The sequence below is a fragment of the Gopherus evgoodei genome, chromosome 2 (assembly GCF_007399415.2).
Source record: "Gopherus evgoodei ecotype Sinaloan lineage chromosome 2, rGopEvg1_v1.p, whole genome shotgun sequence".
NCBI lineage: Eukaryota > Metazoa > Chordata > Testudines > Testudinidae > Gopherus > Gopherus evgoodei.
Window position 1 is genome coordinate 149,848,882 of NC_044323.1, and position 13,873 is coordinate 149,862,754.

General features: G+C 51.5%; 1 protein-coding gene across 2 annotated transcripts in view; it reads right to left on the reverse strand.

Annotated features, from left to right (window-relative positions):
- KCNIP3 (potassium voltage-gated channel interacting protein 3) overlaps positions 1-13,873 on the reverse strand; it is a 105,384-nt gene that overhangs the window by 89,810 nt on the left and 1,701 nt on the right. The window contains exon 1 of one of the 2 annotated variants that reach the window (XM_030551901.1): positions 8,993-9,074. The exons of the other annotated variant lie outside the window; for it this stretch is intronic. Coding sequence (XP_030407761.1) covers positions 8,993-8,998 — 6 coding nt within the window. The 5' untranslated portion in view covers positions 8,999-9,074. Of the gene's footprint in view, positions 1-8,992; positions 9,075-13,873 lie in introns of those variants that run through there. 2 annotated transcript variants of the gene reach the window in all.

The window sequence follows — 13,873 nt, forward strand, 5'->3', positions numbered from 1 at the left end:
TCAGGCTGGCATAACCTGCCACTCAGCAGATGCCCAGATTGCGGTTTCTAAACTCCAAGGAGTGCATCTGTAAAGATAACAGAGCTGAATCTCTACTGAATAATTGATGTTTTTATTCCAGTTCCCACTGAAAAGAGAACCGACCTCAATCCGTCCATCCATCAGAGCCAGCCTCTCTTTTCATTGCACACAAGGCAATGTGACAGTGCTTCGGTTCGGGGGGCTGCCTGGAAGTGATAAGGGCATATCAGTCGCGCCTGCCATCGATGAAGCTTAGAGATCTTGACAAGCATTGATTAGCCAGCCAACATCCCTGGGCAAAGGAAGGTAGACAGGTACCATTATACTGGTTTTACTGAGGGGAAAACTGAGGCACAGAGTGCAAGGCTAATATTTTCCAAAGCATCCACTCCTCTGGGGTCCCAGATTGCTACACTTCAGGTGTCCAGCCATGCAGCTAAAACTGAGGTGGGCCAAAAGCTTTTAGGCAAGTCCCTTACCTGAGGCATCCCAGTACATCAGTGGAAGAGCGAGGAACTCCCAATACCCTGCTCTGAGCCATAGATTTCACTCTCTCTGGAAATATTGATCTCCCACTGCTGTCTGAAATTCAGTCTGACAGTAATGAGGACTCTCTCTTTAGTCAGGCCATTCAGTTGTTTGTGGCTTCACGCCAGGCACAAAGCCAGGGGCTGGCTTTAGCCGATCAAGCCCTAGGACCTCTCCTCATGTTTGAATGGTCTCACGTTAGGCCGTGTGAGCCCTTTGCAAGTGGTTCTGCTGCCAGGCCACCATACAGGGCATATCAGCCACACAAGTGGGTACGACGTCTCAGGAAAAGGCAGAGTTCGGATTGCAGGTACCTGCCCTCGGGGCAATTTGAGCCTGGGTGGCTTCCATGTGAACAGGGCTTTAAAGTAACCCTGCTCGCTTCTTCCCCCAGCCTCTGTCCCCTCCCTCTGGCTGCCACCTAGCACTTCAGCAAAATGCCTTTGACTTCCGTGAGCATCATGATGGTGCAAAGATCATAGTATGGGAGCCTGTGTGGAGACAGCAGCCTCTCTAATTTCCAGCTGGAACAGCACCTGGACTTGCCTCCTCCTTCAGCTTTTCCTAGCCTGAGTAGTTCGGTGTGATTGGCCCAAGATGACAGGGGAGATGCCCAGCTGGTAGGGAAGCAGCTGCCAAGTACGTGCCACTTATCCCATCAGTCATTCCCACCAGCCTGGCTCACCACTGGCACAGAACCCGTCCCAGCGGACACAGGCACTGGCAAAGTTAAGCCAAGCTACCAAAGTGGGGAGATTCAGCCAGCTCCCACTCATGCCACACCGTGTCTCTATACCGTTCTAGTCAACCCACTCGCAGACAAGCTGCCACGCCGCACAGAATGTGCGCCCTGGATCACAGCAGGCTAGCTGCAGGGAGATGTGACGCATGATTCAACAGACCAAAGGGGCTCTGTGTTACCAAAGTGATTTGAGTAGTTTGGAGCCAGCTAAGCCCAGCAGACAGATGGCTGCGGAGTCACGTTTTTTAAAGCACATCATAACTGCAAACTTGACAAGCTGGATTTTATTTTTAAATTACAGATTTTTCCAGCTAAGCAAAGTCAGGCTCGCTTAGGCTCGTGGCTCACAACAAATTCACCAGTGTGTCCCTCAGAGGGCTGTGGGGTCAGCTGCCGGAAAGGCAGAGAGGGGGAAAGCTAACAGGTTTCCTGGGATTCACCCCACAGGCTCCTGCCAAAAAGATATCGGGGCATCTCAGGCTCTGAGAAGAAAGCAGATGTAGCAAAGCCAACAGGTGAATCTGAGAGCCTGGGATAACAGCTAAGATGTGTCCCAGCACAGAGGGTCAAATAGAATTCAGAAGAAGGAATTTGGGACTCAGGACCCCTAGGTCAGTGTCTTCTTCATGACTGTGCCACTGATTCAAGCCCAGTGAGCCCACGCTGGGGCAGAGTCGGGAGCCAGAAGGAAGTCACTTATCTTGGTCCGTAGCCATCTCCCCAGCGCTTCCTTTCTACATGTCAAGCTATTTTCTAGGTGGACCAGGCTCCACACATCACACCCAATACACCATCTGCAGTGGAGAAAACCAGAGACGTACACCAAGGGTGGAGTGCGGGGAGCAGCTCTGGTTTCTGAGAGCTGGTGAGATGTTGACACATTGCAGCTGCAGAATCACCACTCCTGGCAGATGGTTGTCCGCCCCTTCCCTGCGCAGCCAAGCCAGGGGGTGAGATTCTATGGCTGGCAAGTTTTGGGGGGTGGATTTGTGCACACACAGAGTGGAAGGAAAAGCTAAAGTCTTTCCTGCAGGAGAGCGCCCATCAGCCAAGTAAGGCCTGGAGGGATAGGGCAGGGAACAAGACACAAAGAGACACCAGAGCCAGAGCAGCTGTTGGGCTAGAAGAGAGGAGGTTTGGTGCTGGTCAAGTCCCAGCACCAGGCAGACTAGAGAGGAATCAGCCTGGATCCAGCTCCTCCATCTACTGACCCCATCACAGACTGCTCATGGGACCCTCTGCCTAGCCTGACTGACGATTTTATGGGCCCCCAACAACTAGGCCATCAATTGCCTGCTAAGTGGTAGGTAGGGGAGACAACAGAGGAGGAAATTGACTTTCATGGCTTCACCTCCAGAAGAGAACATAAGAACGGCCATACTGAGTCAGACCAAAGCTTCATCTAACTCAGTATCCTGTCTTCCTACAGAGGCCAATACCAGGTGCTTCAGAGGGAATGAACAGAACAGGGAATCATCAAGTGAGCCAGCCCCTGTCGCCCATTCTCAGCTTCTGGCAAACAAACAGACAAGAGGGGTGGCTGCAGGGCTGCTGAGCTTATGGTTCCCAAACTTTCAGGGTTCCTTCCCATCCCTTGTCTTGCTTTAAGCAGGTTCCTGCTCACCAGGGTTGAAAAGTGACCAAGAATCTGGGCAGAGGGAGGCATGACCCATATGGCCTGCTCTGTGCCACGCATGGCACCTACAGTGCAGCATCTGTCCCTTCGCATGACGAGCGCCTCATCGCTGCCCATCAATAATGCACAGCGCTTCCCCTTTTGTTGTCAGCTTTACCGGCTGGTTCATTATTTATAGGCATGGGCTAATTCCATCTGACAGGTGCACCTGTTCCTGGGAATCTTAGCCCAGCCAGGTACCACCCAGCTCAGAACTAGACAAAAGGAGACTTGGCTCATTGGAGATACATCCCAAGAGCCTCCGCCACAAACGCACACTACCTAAACTTCTTCTGGGTGTCATGAGTCTGCCATTCTCATGCATAGAGGCTCTCCAGTGCAGGCATTTGTTACACTCATGCCCTGGCATCCAAGTACATTTCTAAGGCCCTGTTGGAACAGATAGATCCCAAAGCACTTCAACAAAAAACCATATTCCTTTCTGGTGCAACTCCATTGGCTTCAGAGGATTTGGCTCAAGCAATCCAGGATTCACTTTGCTCTCTGCTGAAATGCAGCCACCTCTGGAGTGGAAGTTGACAGCCGTTTAATACGACTTGGTGTATCCACGACGAACCACGTGACGAACTGGAGCCTTCCTAGGCGTAGGGGAAGGGCGGGGCAGGAGGTCAGACTAGATGATCAGATTGGTCCCTTCTGACCTATGAGTCTATGAGTCTATGAGTCATTCCAAAGCAGAGCGCAAAGGACGAGAGATTTGGAGGAGCTGGGCAGGGCCACGCTCCAGAAGGAACGGCTATGGGGAGAACTAGAAATGCATAAAGGATGCTCTAAAGATGACAGGGACTAATTATTCTCATTAGTGGCTGAGGACAGAACAAGCAGGGATAGGCTCAGAGCTGCAGCAGGGGAAAGTGTAGGGTAAATGTTACACAAAACTCAACAATCCTTTGCCCTTCTCCTAAGCCCTCTTGGCACAGAATCTCCCAGAGCTTTAATGACATTAGTTAATAACTTCCAGCTCCCCTGCAAGCTGGGTACTCTCCTCATTACACAGATGGGGAAACCGAGGCCCAGAGCTTCAGTGACAAAACTCACCCCACAGATCAGTGGCAGAGTCGTGAAGAGAACCGGGAGTCCTCGCTCCCTGCTCTCCTGTCCTGGCCATGCAGAAACTCTTCTGAAGCAAGGAACAGAACCCAGGAGTCCTGTCTCCTAGCCCATGCTGTGTTTGCTAGAAAACACTGGCTCCCAGACCGACAGCAATTTTCCCTCCCCAGTTTATCATCTGAGCTGCCTTGAGCCCGTGTCCTTTCGTCTTTCTTCCTTCCCCAGGTCTGGTCCTGCTTCTCAGAGCCCTATGGAAAATGCTAAATGGGGAGCAATCACAAACGCAAGCAAGGGAGAAAGAAATACACGAGGGATTTGGGGAGATTAGGTGCTGGACCTAATAGAGGCTAGGAACTAGGAATACAATTCACCAGGCTCTCACCTATTAGATACAAGGGAAATCCTCGCTAGTCAATGGAACAAGCTGCCAAGGATGGTCCTGAACTCCCAGGCTCTGGAGGCATTCGACCCTTGACTAGCCCCCCTTTGTATCCAGTACTAGGTCTGGCTGGCTTTGTGACACCATGAAGTCCATCGCTGGCTCTCATGTATAGCAGGGGTGCCACACCAAGCTCGACACTCCCCTCGAATGCTGGTGGAGCCCGGCCCACCGCCCATCTCCGTCCCTTAAGGGAGCGATTTGGTTTGGAACCTCAGAACATCCAGCTTTCCCCTGCACAGACAACAGGAAGGGCAGCGGTGAGGCCCGGAGCCAAGACCTCAGGCTCATTGCTAAGGGAAGGGGGAGAACATAGATCGTAAGAGAGGCCACACTGGGTCAGACCAAAGGTCCATCTAGTCTAGTGTCCTGTCTGTCAACAGTGGCCAATGCCAGGTGCCCCAGAGGGAATGAACAGAACAGGAATCATCCAGTGATCCATCCCCTGTCACCCATTCCCAGCTTCTGGCAAACAGAGGCTAGGGAGAAGAGGTTCTGGAAGCAGGCATGCGTCTTCTTGTCTGGCTTCAGTGAATACTATTGGCTGAGGAAGACTTTGCAAGATTTCAGCTCCCCAGAGACTCCAGAGAGCAAGTAGCATGCGCTGCTTCCCAAGGAAGGGGCAGGGATGTGCAGCTTGGTAGAGGGAGGATTCTTACTGGTTGCACTGAGCCGGAACTCACTTCTATCACTGCCATCACAATGCTGGCTATGGCCTCTCGCTGCCCAGGACCAAGGGCTCTGGTTTCCCTTCTTCCACAGGCTGTCCAAGCTTCTCACTTACAAGGCCTCTCCATAACAACTCCCATCTGCTATTCCCTGACTTCACCTCTTCCTAGATCATCTACCCACCCCGTCCCCTCCACCTGGCCATCACTCCTGACTTTCTTCCAACTCCAAAACAACATCTCAATCCACTTGATATCAAACCACCCCTGAAACCACCCATCCCATCATGCATTCTGCCCCCCAACACTCCCCCATCCCTCCAGTTTTGCATCCTGCTGCACCAGCTTGTGCCCAGGGACTGTTGCTCATTGGGGCAGGCACCCTGCTGACTTGGCACTGCCTACCTACCGTGCCAGACCATCCCTGCTTGCTTCATATCTAAACAGCTCTTAAAATCTCCAGCAGCATGCAGCTATCCAGCCTATTATCAGGGCAGGAGAGGGAATGGGGCAAGGGGAGGTGGGAACAGAAGCTGTTTACTCATAACTGACAAAGCAATTACAGGAGCTAAAATTAAAAGCTATCTGAAGGAGCCCAGCTGGGATGTCAAAAGCAAGCATGGCGGTTGGAAATGTAGCACAGGGGCTTTGCATTAGCACCTGGGTGTGGCATTCTACCTTCTGCTGCAGGTACGCAACATCATTCACTGTCGGGCTGGGATTTCTTCACAAGATCCACTCAGAGCTCCTTTCGAGAACCAGCCCACAGAGCTCTGAGCACCAGGTTTTGTAGTGCAATTGCACCATTGGCCTCTAAACGTGGGTTGTTCGAAAGGTTACCATTCATCTGAACTGGAATCCTAAATCCACCATCCCCCTCCACTAGATCTGGGATATTCAGATCCTCCAGTGCTGGGCCAGGTCCTAAATGGACCTGTTTTCCACAGCTAGCTTGGATGCAATCCACAACTGGAAGTTGTCCCGCAAAATCAGCTTGTGGGATTTTAGGGCACTTGAACGCACTCTTCAAACCCCATTCCAGGTCCACACCCCTCCTCCTCAGTCCTTCTCTGCTAGCCCTGTTAGATCAACCTGGGATCAGGAAGTCAAGACCTTAGCAAAAGGTCTCTGGTAGTAAAGATCTGCCCTCCGTTACCATCCTGCCTTGGAGTGGGACAGCTCAGAGTCCGGCTCTTCGTTTGGGAGCGTAGTTAACAGTTTTGCCAAGCGCTGCTGCAGGCACCCAGCTATTTTTAGGCACTAGCAGGAGCACAGCAAGCATGTATATATCCACCCATACGGGGGATTACACCTCAGCCAGAGTGCAATCACCCCTCAAATCACAGAGCCAGCAGATCTGATGGATACACACAAGGGCAGAGGCCATGGGAGTGCCAAGGTGCTATTTTTGTAGCATGATTTTTACAGGGTGGAACCTGCACTTTAAGTCACCGGGAACTAGGTTAATTCCCCCCTTGATAGTGATCGCTAACTAGTGTGAAAGTGGGGAGGAGAAGGGACAAAGGATTCTGCAGGAATGGGGGCATTGCTGAGCTAAGACAGGCTGGGCTGCAGAATTTGAGGCAGGAGAGGAACAAGTCAAGGGAGGTCAGAGTAAAGGAGAAAAAGGACAGGGCAGGATAAAGGATGTGGTGGGGGGGTAATAGGATTTAAAGGAGAGACATTGACTAGAACGTGAAAGGGAAGGTACAGTCAGATACTGAGGGGATTGGGTGATATATGAACTTGGCAGTGCAAGTGGAAGAGGGGGTAACCCAGAGAAGGGGAGGAGCAAGCAGGAGGGGGAGCATGAAGATCAGTACCAGGAGGGTGGTAAATAAGTGGAGCACCCAATCTGCAGTGAGATCCCAGCAATCACCCCAGGAGGCTGTCCTCTGTCTAGAAACAGGAGGGGGTGAGGGCTGGAGCGGTTACAGCAGCACTCAGCAAATACAGCGGGGTCAAGTAGAGCCGGGCAGGGCTGATCACTTGCAAACCACACAATGCCAGGCTGCAGAGAGCTTTAACTCCACTGGCAAAGTTCCCAGCTCAGGAGCCGCTTCCCTCCCCGCTGGGAACAAGTCTACCTACAAGAAAGAGACCACGCTTCTCGGCCAGCTGCTAGGCACTAGATGGCACAAACAGAACCATGACCCTCCAGCTAAGCTGGAAGGCTGGAAAAGCTCCTAGATGCTGTCTTTTAATAGAGCAACATGAGGGTCAGGTGACCTGTAGGCCTCAAAGTTACACACACCCCAGGATGGCGATCCATGCCCAAAACAAGGCCCTTTCCTATTTCACATGGGGCTGCCAGGCATCTTAATATTAATGCTTTAAATATATATATATCCTCTCCCTCGCAGGCTCATCAGCAAACCATCTGGCACAGGGGACCACACTGGAAGGAGCGAGGACACCTAGGAAAATGACCCCAGTTGTCTGCAGAGCATCCTGTTCTACGCCAGTACCTGATCCCTTAGTATGGCTGCTAGTGCCAATGGGTCCTACCTTTCAGCACCATAGTGAAGCATGAGCAAGACCACTAGCAGTTAAGCCATGCTTCTCCCTGTGAGAAGGGATCAGTGGCTAACAATCCATTGCCCAGTATAGCCCAATCTTGTTAGGTCACCAATTTATATCCAGCCCATCAGCAGTGACTGACGGGCATTCAATGGTTGCTCAGTGACCTACATAAAATAAGGTGGAAGAGGTGAAACATGATTTGGGGCAAAAAGCCATTTTGTGCCAATGTTTTGATGAAAATGTTTCGATCAGCTTGGAGGAGGGGTGGGGGCTGTGAGCCTAGTTCCTTGGGGGCTGGTGTATACAGCACTAAGACCACAACTCAAGTACCGATTGCCTCCCCTACCCATTGGAAAATCTCAGTAGCCAAGGGATGACCAAGCCCTGGAGACCCATCTCCCCTCTGCTCCCTGCAAGGCTCTCTCCAGAGCTGAGAGGTGCTGGTGGGGGAATACCCAGGCTGCACCTGTTCTGGAAGGTAACTAGAGGGATTGGGCCCCAGGGCTGCCCCGCCATCAGCTAGTGTGAGGTGTGTAAGGACGAGGAAGAAAGGGAATAGGAATTGGAGAGAGAACAGAGGGATGGAGGGAGGGAGATCCAAGATTTGCAGAGAGCCTGGGAAGGTCCATGCAGTGGGAGGAGAACAGGAGGGGATCAGAGTAAAGGCGAGGGGTGGGTGGAAAGGGGGATCTCAGAGCATGGAGGAGGTAAAGAGGGGCAAGTGATCAGTGCTGGTGGGAGGGTGAAGGGGGAGCATGGAACAAGGGAGCAGGGGATAAGGTGGGAAGGTAAAAGTCCAGTGGGTCAGAAGGGGAAAAGGGAAGGGGATGGAGTGGGCAGCTGGATGGAGGTAGGAGAGGGGGCTGAGGCAATGGGACAGGAGAGGAGTTGGAGGCCCCCGGGATCCTGTCCCTGATCGGTGTTCTAGGCTTCCCTCCTGGACTCCTGCCCCTCTAGGATCCAGCCCCATGGCAGGGTTTCAGTGCTTCTCCCCACAGCGAGGGAGGGGGTGATCCTGCCCTCCCCCACTGCTCTCTCAAGGCAGCCTTTAGGGGCACACTCTTCCCGGGGTCTCTCTGCAGACCCCAGCCCTGGTCACCGCCACGGGGCAGGGGATGCACACACACACACACACACACAAAACCCCGGACCCCTCCCCTGCACCCAGCCTCTCCCCCGGCCCCCCACCTCACTTCCCCTGCCTGGGCGCCCCCCGACCCGTGGGGGGGGGGCAAGTGTCCACTGTGCCCGAGCGTCCCCCCTTCCCCGGCCGGGCCATGCCCCTCGCCCCCCACCGCAGCCCTGCGCCAAGCGGCCCCCGCTACCTGCATGGCTCGCTGCTGCTGCTGGGAGCCTGCCTGGGACCGCAGCTCCGAGCCGCCTCCAGCCCCGCCGCCAGCGGGACTCAGCGCCGGGACTCCGGGCCAGCCCTCAGCCCCCGCCCAGTGCCGAGCCAGCCCTTAACCCCCTCGTCCCCGGCCCTCCCAAACCCGCCGGTCCCGGAGCCCCACACAGCCCGCACTGCAGAGTCCGGAGCGAAGGAGAGGGGGAGGATGGAGAGACACGGGTGCCTAGGGCAGGGGAGGTGTAGGTGAGGAGGGACGGATAGATAGAGCCGTGGGGATGGAGAGACAGATCGGGCCTGAGAGAGGTGTGTATGGGGACGGCGGGATAGAGATATGGAGCCACGGGGAAGGATAAATGTGCCTGGAGCTTGGCAGGGATAGGTAGGTGTGTATGGGGATGGATGGATGAACAGACTATGTGTATGGCGATACGTAAGTGTATATGAGGAAAGATAGATGCATATGGGGATGGATGGATAAATAGATGTATATGGGGATGCATGGATAGATGGGTATCTATGGGGATGGATGGATAGATGTGTATGGGGATGGATGGATGGATAGATAGGTGTCCGTGGGGATGCATAGATGTATATGGGGGTGGATGGATAGATAGGTGTCTACAGGGATGTATAGAAAGATGTGTATGGAAATAGGTAGGTGTCTATGAGGATGGATAGATGTATATGGGGAGGGATGGATATGTGTATGGGGATAGGATAGATGTGTTTGGGGATGTTTAGATAGATAGATGTAGGTATGGGAATGGATAGATGTGTATGGAGATAGGTAGGTGTCTATAGGGATGGATGGATAGATGTATATGGGGAGAGATGGATATGGGGATGGTTAGATAGATGTGGGGATGGGGATGGATAGATGTGTATGGAGATAGGTAGATGTATATGGGGATGGCTGGCTAGATAAGAGATGCGTAGGGGGATAGAAGGATAGATGTGTGTGGGATAGATAGACGGCTTAGGCTGTATAATTCACAGGCACCCTCCTTAACCCTTTCACTCCTATCTCTTGCTCACCTCCTTATCCCTTCCATCCCATGGGTCACAGTGCTCTTACCTCCACCCCACTCTCAACCCCTCCCCTCTTTCTGCCAGGCTCCTGGGTTGCCCTTACCACTTTCCATGCCCCATGGCTCTGCAGAACACACACTCAGAGCATGGGGCATGGCCCCTGTGCTGGCTGCCTCTCCCACCCTTATGCACATGGTGAGCCAGTGGACAGTCTGTCCTAAGGCAAAGAGGGCAGCGTACAGGGTCATAGTGCTGGAACTAGGGGTATGGAGGGTGCTGCAGCACCCCCCGGCTTGAAGTAATTTCCATCATACACGGGGTTTGCAGTTTGGTTCAGTGGCTCTCAGCACAGTTGCTCCAGCACCTCTGTCTAGGGTGGACAGTTTGGGGAGGCAGAGCTGGCTTTGGAGCAGACACTCCCTTCAGGGTACCTGGCCATCAGGTGAATGCCTTTCCTCTCAGGGGAGCGATGGAACTCAGATCCCTGCCCCCTCATGGGATGGGCTCGGTGGCTGAGCACATGGCTCATTCCTTCAGGATGCATGATACTCACTTATTTCCTTTTGTGGGCAAGAGAGGCAGCAAGTTCCATGAAGGCAGGGGCCCTTCCTGTGCGGGGACCAGGACAGGAGCCCCTTCCTTCAGAGCCTGAGATGAGGAGGGAGGTTTGGATGCTGACGGACCTGGAGGAGTCTCAGCTCCCAGGCCGGAGGTGATGGGAACTCAGGAGCAGCATCTTAGGAGAATGCACGAGGCACAATCGACCAAATCCAACGCTCGGCCAAATCCATCTAATTTGGCCCATTATGGCTTGAGCAAGGCTCCAGCTGTGAGCGCTGGAGGAGGGTTTTTTCCCTTGTTTGCTGCTATAGATTAATGGCGCTCTGTGGCTCCATTCTGCACTGTAAAAGCGGGGCTAACAAACCTTCCTTCCCCTGCCCCCCATGTCTGTATTGTCCACTGAGAACTCTGCAGGGCACGACCACTCTCTCACGATGTGTCTATACAGTCCCCAGCACGATGGAGCCTGCAGGTGCTCCTGAAATTCAGTTCACAATAAAGATGCCAAGATCTTTTATGTGGTGGGTGCAATTCACCGAGCACCTCCTGGGACTGGAAATATAAGACTTGGCAGGCCGAACCGAGCAGTCAGTGAAGGCACAAAATACCAGTGTTCAAAAAACAGCCTGGGGAATCTTTTGTTCTGCCGACTGCACGTTGTGCAGCACCACTTCCCTCATTAATCCACCCCTCACCTCCCCCCACCATGCCCTCGTTTGCACTGGGTAAACAGCTCCTAATGGCACCTTTGCCCTTTCATTCAAATAATGGAGTCTGGGCCCCAAAAGAACATTGAGAGCCACTGAGGGCCCCTGTTTACTGGTTATGAGACCAAAATATTACAGCCCTTAAGACATGCATGTTCATTTTCCCTTCCCATCCACTCGTAACTCCTCAGAGGCAGGCATGAGAGGGTTTTGTGGGCCACATGCTCAGCTGGTGTCAATCAGTGAAGCTCCATTTACATCAATTCCCACCAGCTGTGGAGCTGACCTTGTTTGTTGCTTCATCGCAGCCTTTTGGTTTTGAACCAGGCTGTTGTTGTCGGTTTCGCCCACGTCTAAACGTCTCCCAAAACGTTGCTTTTTTGTCCAATTTCAAGCAGAGAAAAAGGAAAAGAAGCATTCTGATAACATCCCAATGGCTCGTTTCCACATTTATGGAATGGAACAGCTCCAAAAGGCATTTCAGAAATGAAATTCACTGGGTTTTTTCAAATATCATAAAACAGTTTTTAAGAAGCTCAGAATTGGAACACAGTGGTTAAATTTGATCTCAACAAAAGGACAGGCAATGAATTCCTTCTCCCCTCCCCCGGACCCTGAAATGGGCCTGTTGACTTCCGTGGGACTGAAAACTAAACATGTGCTTCAGTGAACCGGGTCTGAAAACTTTAACCCCTGGGGGATAAACGATAATGAACAATCCAATAGAAAAGCCAAGTGGTCTGTAGCAATGTCAGGTCCATGGGCTGATCTGATGAGTACAATAGAGGCTCAGCACCGGGCAGGATTCCACTCATTGTAGAGTGGTGCAAACAAAAATCAAACCCTAAGATCTTCGCTCTTTAGAAAATGTCTGGTTTTGTAAAAATTCAAAACTATGGAATTTCCCATGAGACACAAAATCCAGAGAGAGAGTTTGTAATCGAAAGACTCTACAGAGCTAGTCAATGGACTCAAGTAGTATGTGAACTACAAAATCAAGAGAACGGGGTGCTAGCCCTGCCTCCATTCCAGACCTAATCCAGTTTGGAGGGTGGTATTTGTGGAAGCAAAGTGATGACACGTTGCTTCAGTTTAATATCAGATCATGCAAGTATTCTCTCAATCTGGCCTGAGAGTAGGAGAAGAAACTCCTTGACCAGCTGTGGTCCTAAATGCATGCACCTCCGAAAGCCTTTAGAAGCACTTAGCGCCAAATTTGCAACGGCATTTAGGCGCCTGACCAAAGCACCAGGATTTTCAAAATCCAGCCCTTCCTACTTTGCCTGCAAGTGCTATGAGATGGATAAAGACACTTCCCCTTCTTTATGTTCTCAGTGTTACATGATGAAAATATATGTGCTCACTGGGATCTGGCTATACAAAGCTGGCAACCCTATTGTATTTATTTGGACTGAGAGCTATAATTGCATTCTGAGGCTCCCTCTCTGACAGCAAGTAGCAGCTGTTTGTGATCTGCGTAGGTGTCTGTTGGTGGAGCAGACGTAGGGAAGTGTATCGGTAGGAAAGGAGTCCCGGGTCAGTGCAGTGGGGCTAGGAAGTGAATCTTTATCACTCTGTTCTGGAAAGAGGGATTAGAATAAGAAATTGAACACAGTCTGCATTAACAGCAAAGCAACTTGGTCTGATAGTAACAGAAAGGACCTCAAAGTGTTTGCAGTAAGGACCTCAAAGTGTTTACTAGCCCCATTTTACCAAGGGGGAAATGGAGGCAGGAGAAAAGAAATGACATGCTAAGGTCCTATGGCAAATCTGTGACCAGAACCCAGTTGTCTCAAGTGAGGGCCACATTCATAGGGCTAAGACAGCTTGTAATGCACTAACCTAGATCTGTAATTAATCATTTGCGCTGTCTTGGGGGTCTAGAAAGCAGGGCCCTGTTGTGTTGTGTGCTGTATAGACACACAACAAAGGTCTGGTCTGAAAAGCTGCCCATCTGAGTGCAAGACAGACAACAGTTGGATAGACACAGGGGAAGCACAAGGAAACAAGGAAATGACAGTGCCCGGTGGGATAAATAATGGTCACAACACACCCACTGCCTAATCACTAGCCAACTGTAGCACATTGCTGCTCTTTAGCTTAAGCTGTAGTAACTGGTGGTTTTAGTGCTAGAGGTCCTCAGTTCAGCCCCCAGTGTATTGCAACCGTTGCGTAAGTATTGCCACAGAGGAAGGCTGGAAGGAGGACAGTAAAATGGCCCTGCTGCAGATACTTACAAGCAACCATTCCCATGCGTGGAAGAAAGCATTCTTCCTCTTGCTTCGTTTCTTGAAACTGAACAGAACTAGTTGAATTGAGCCAAACTTTGATCGAAAAAAGAAAAGAGGAAAAAAATTCAAGCCCATTTTCCCAACCTCCCCCAGTTTTTTCAAGTAGCTGATTGACATTTTTCAAGTTCACAAATTTCCATCAAAATTTCTAATTTCATCAGGAAAAATTTTCAACTCAGATGCCCCAAACTATTTTCATTCCCACTTTTCAATCAGCTCTAACCTTTCATTTGGTCTTTTTCTCCTTCTCCTCTTAGCTATTTTCTCCTC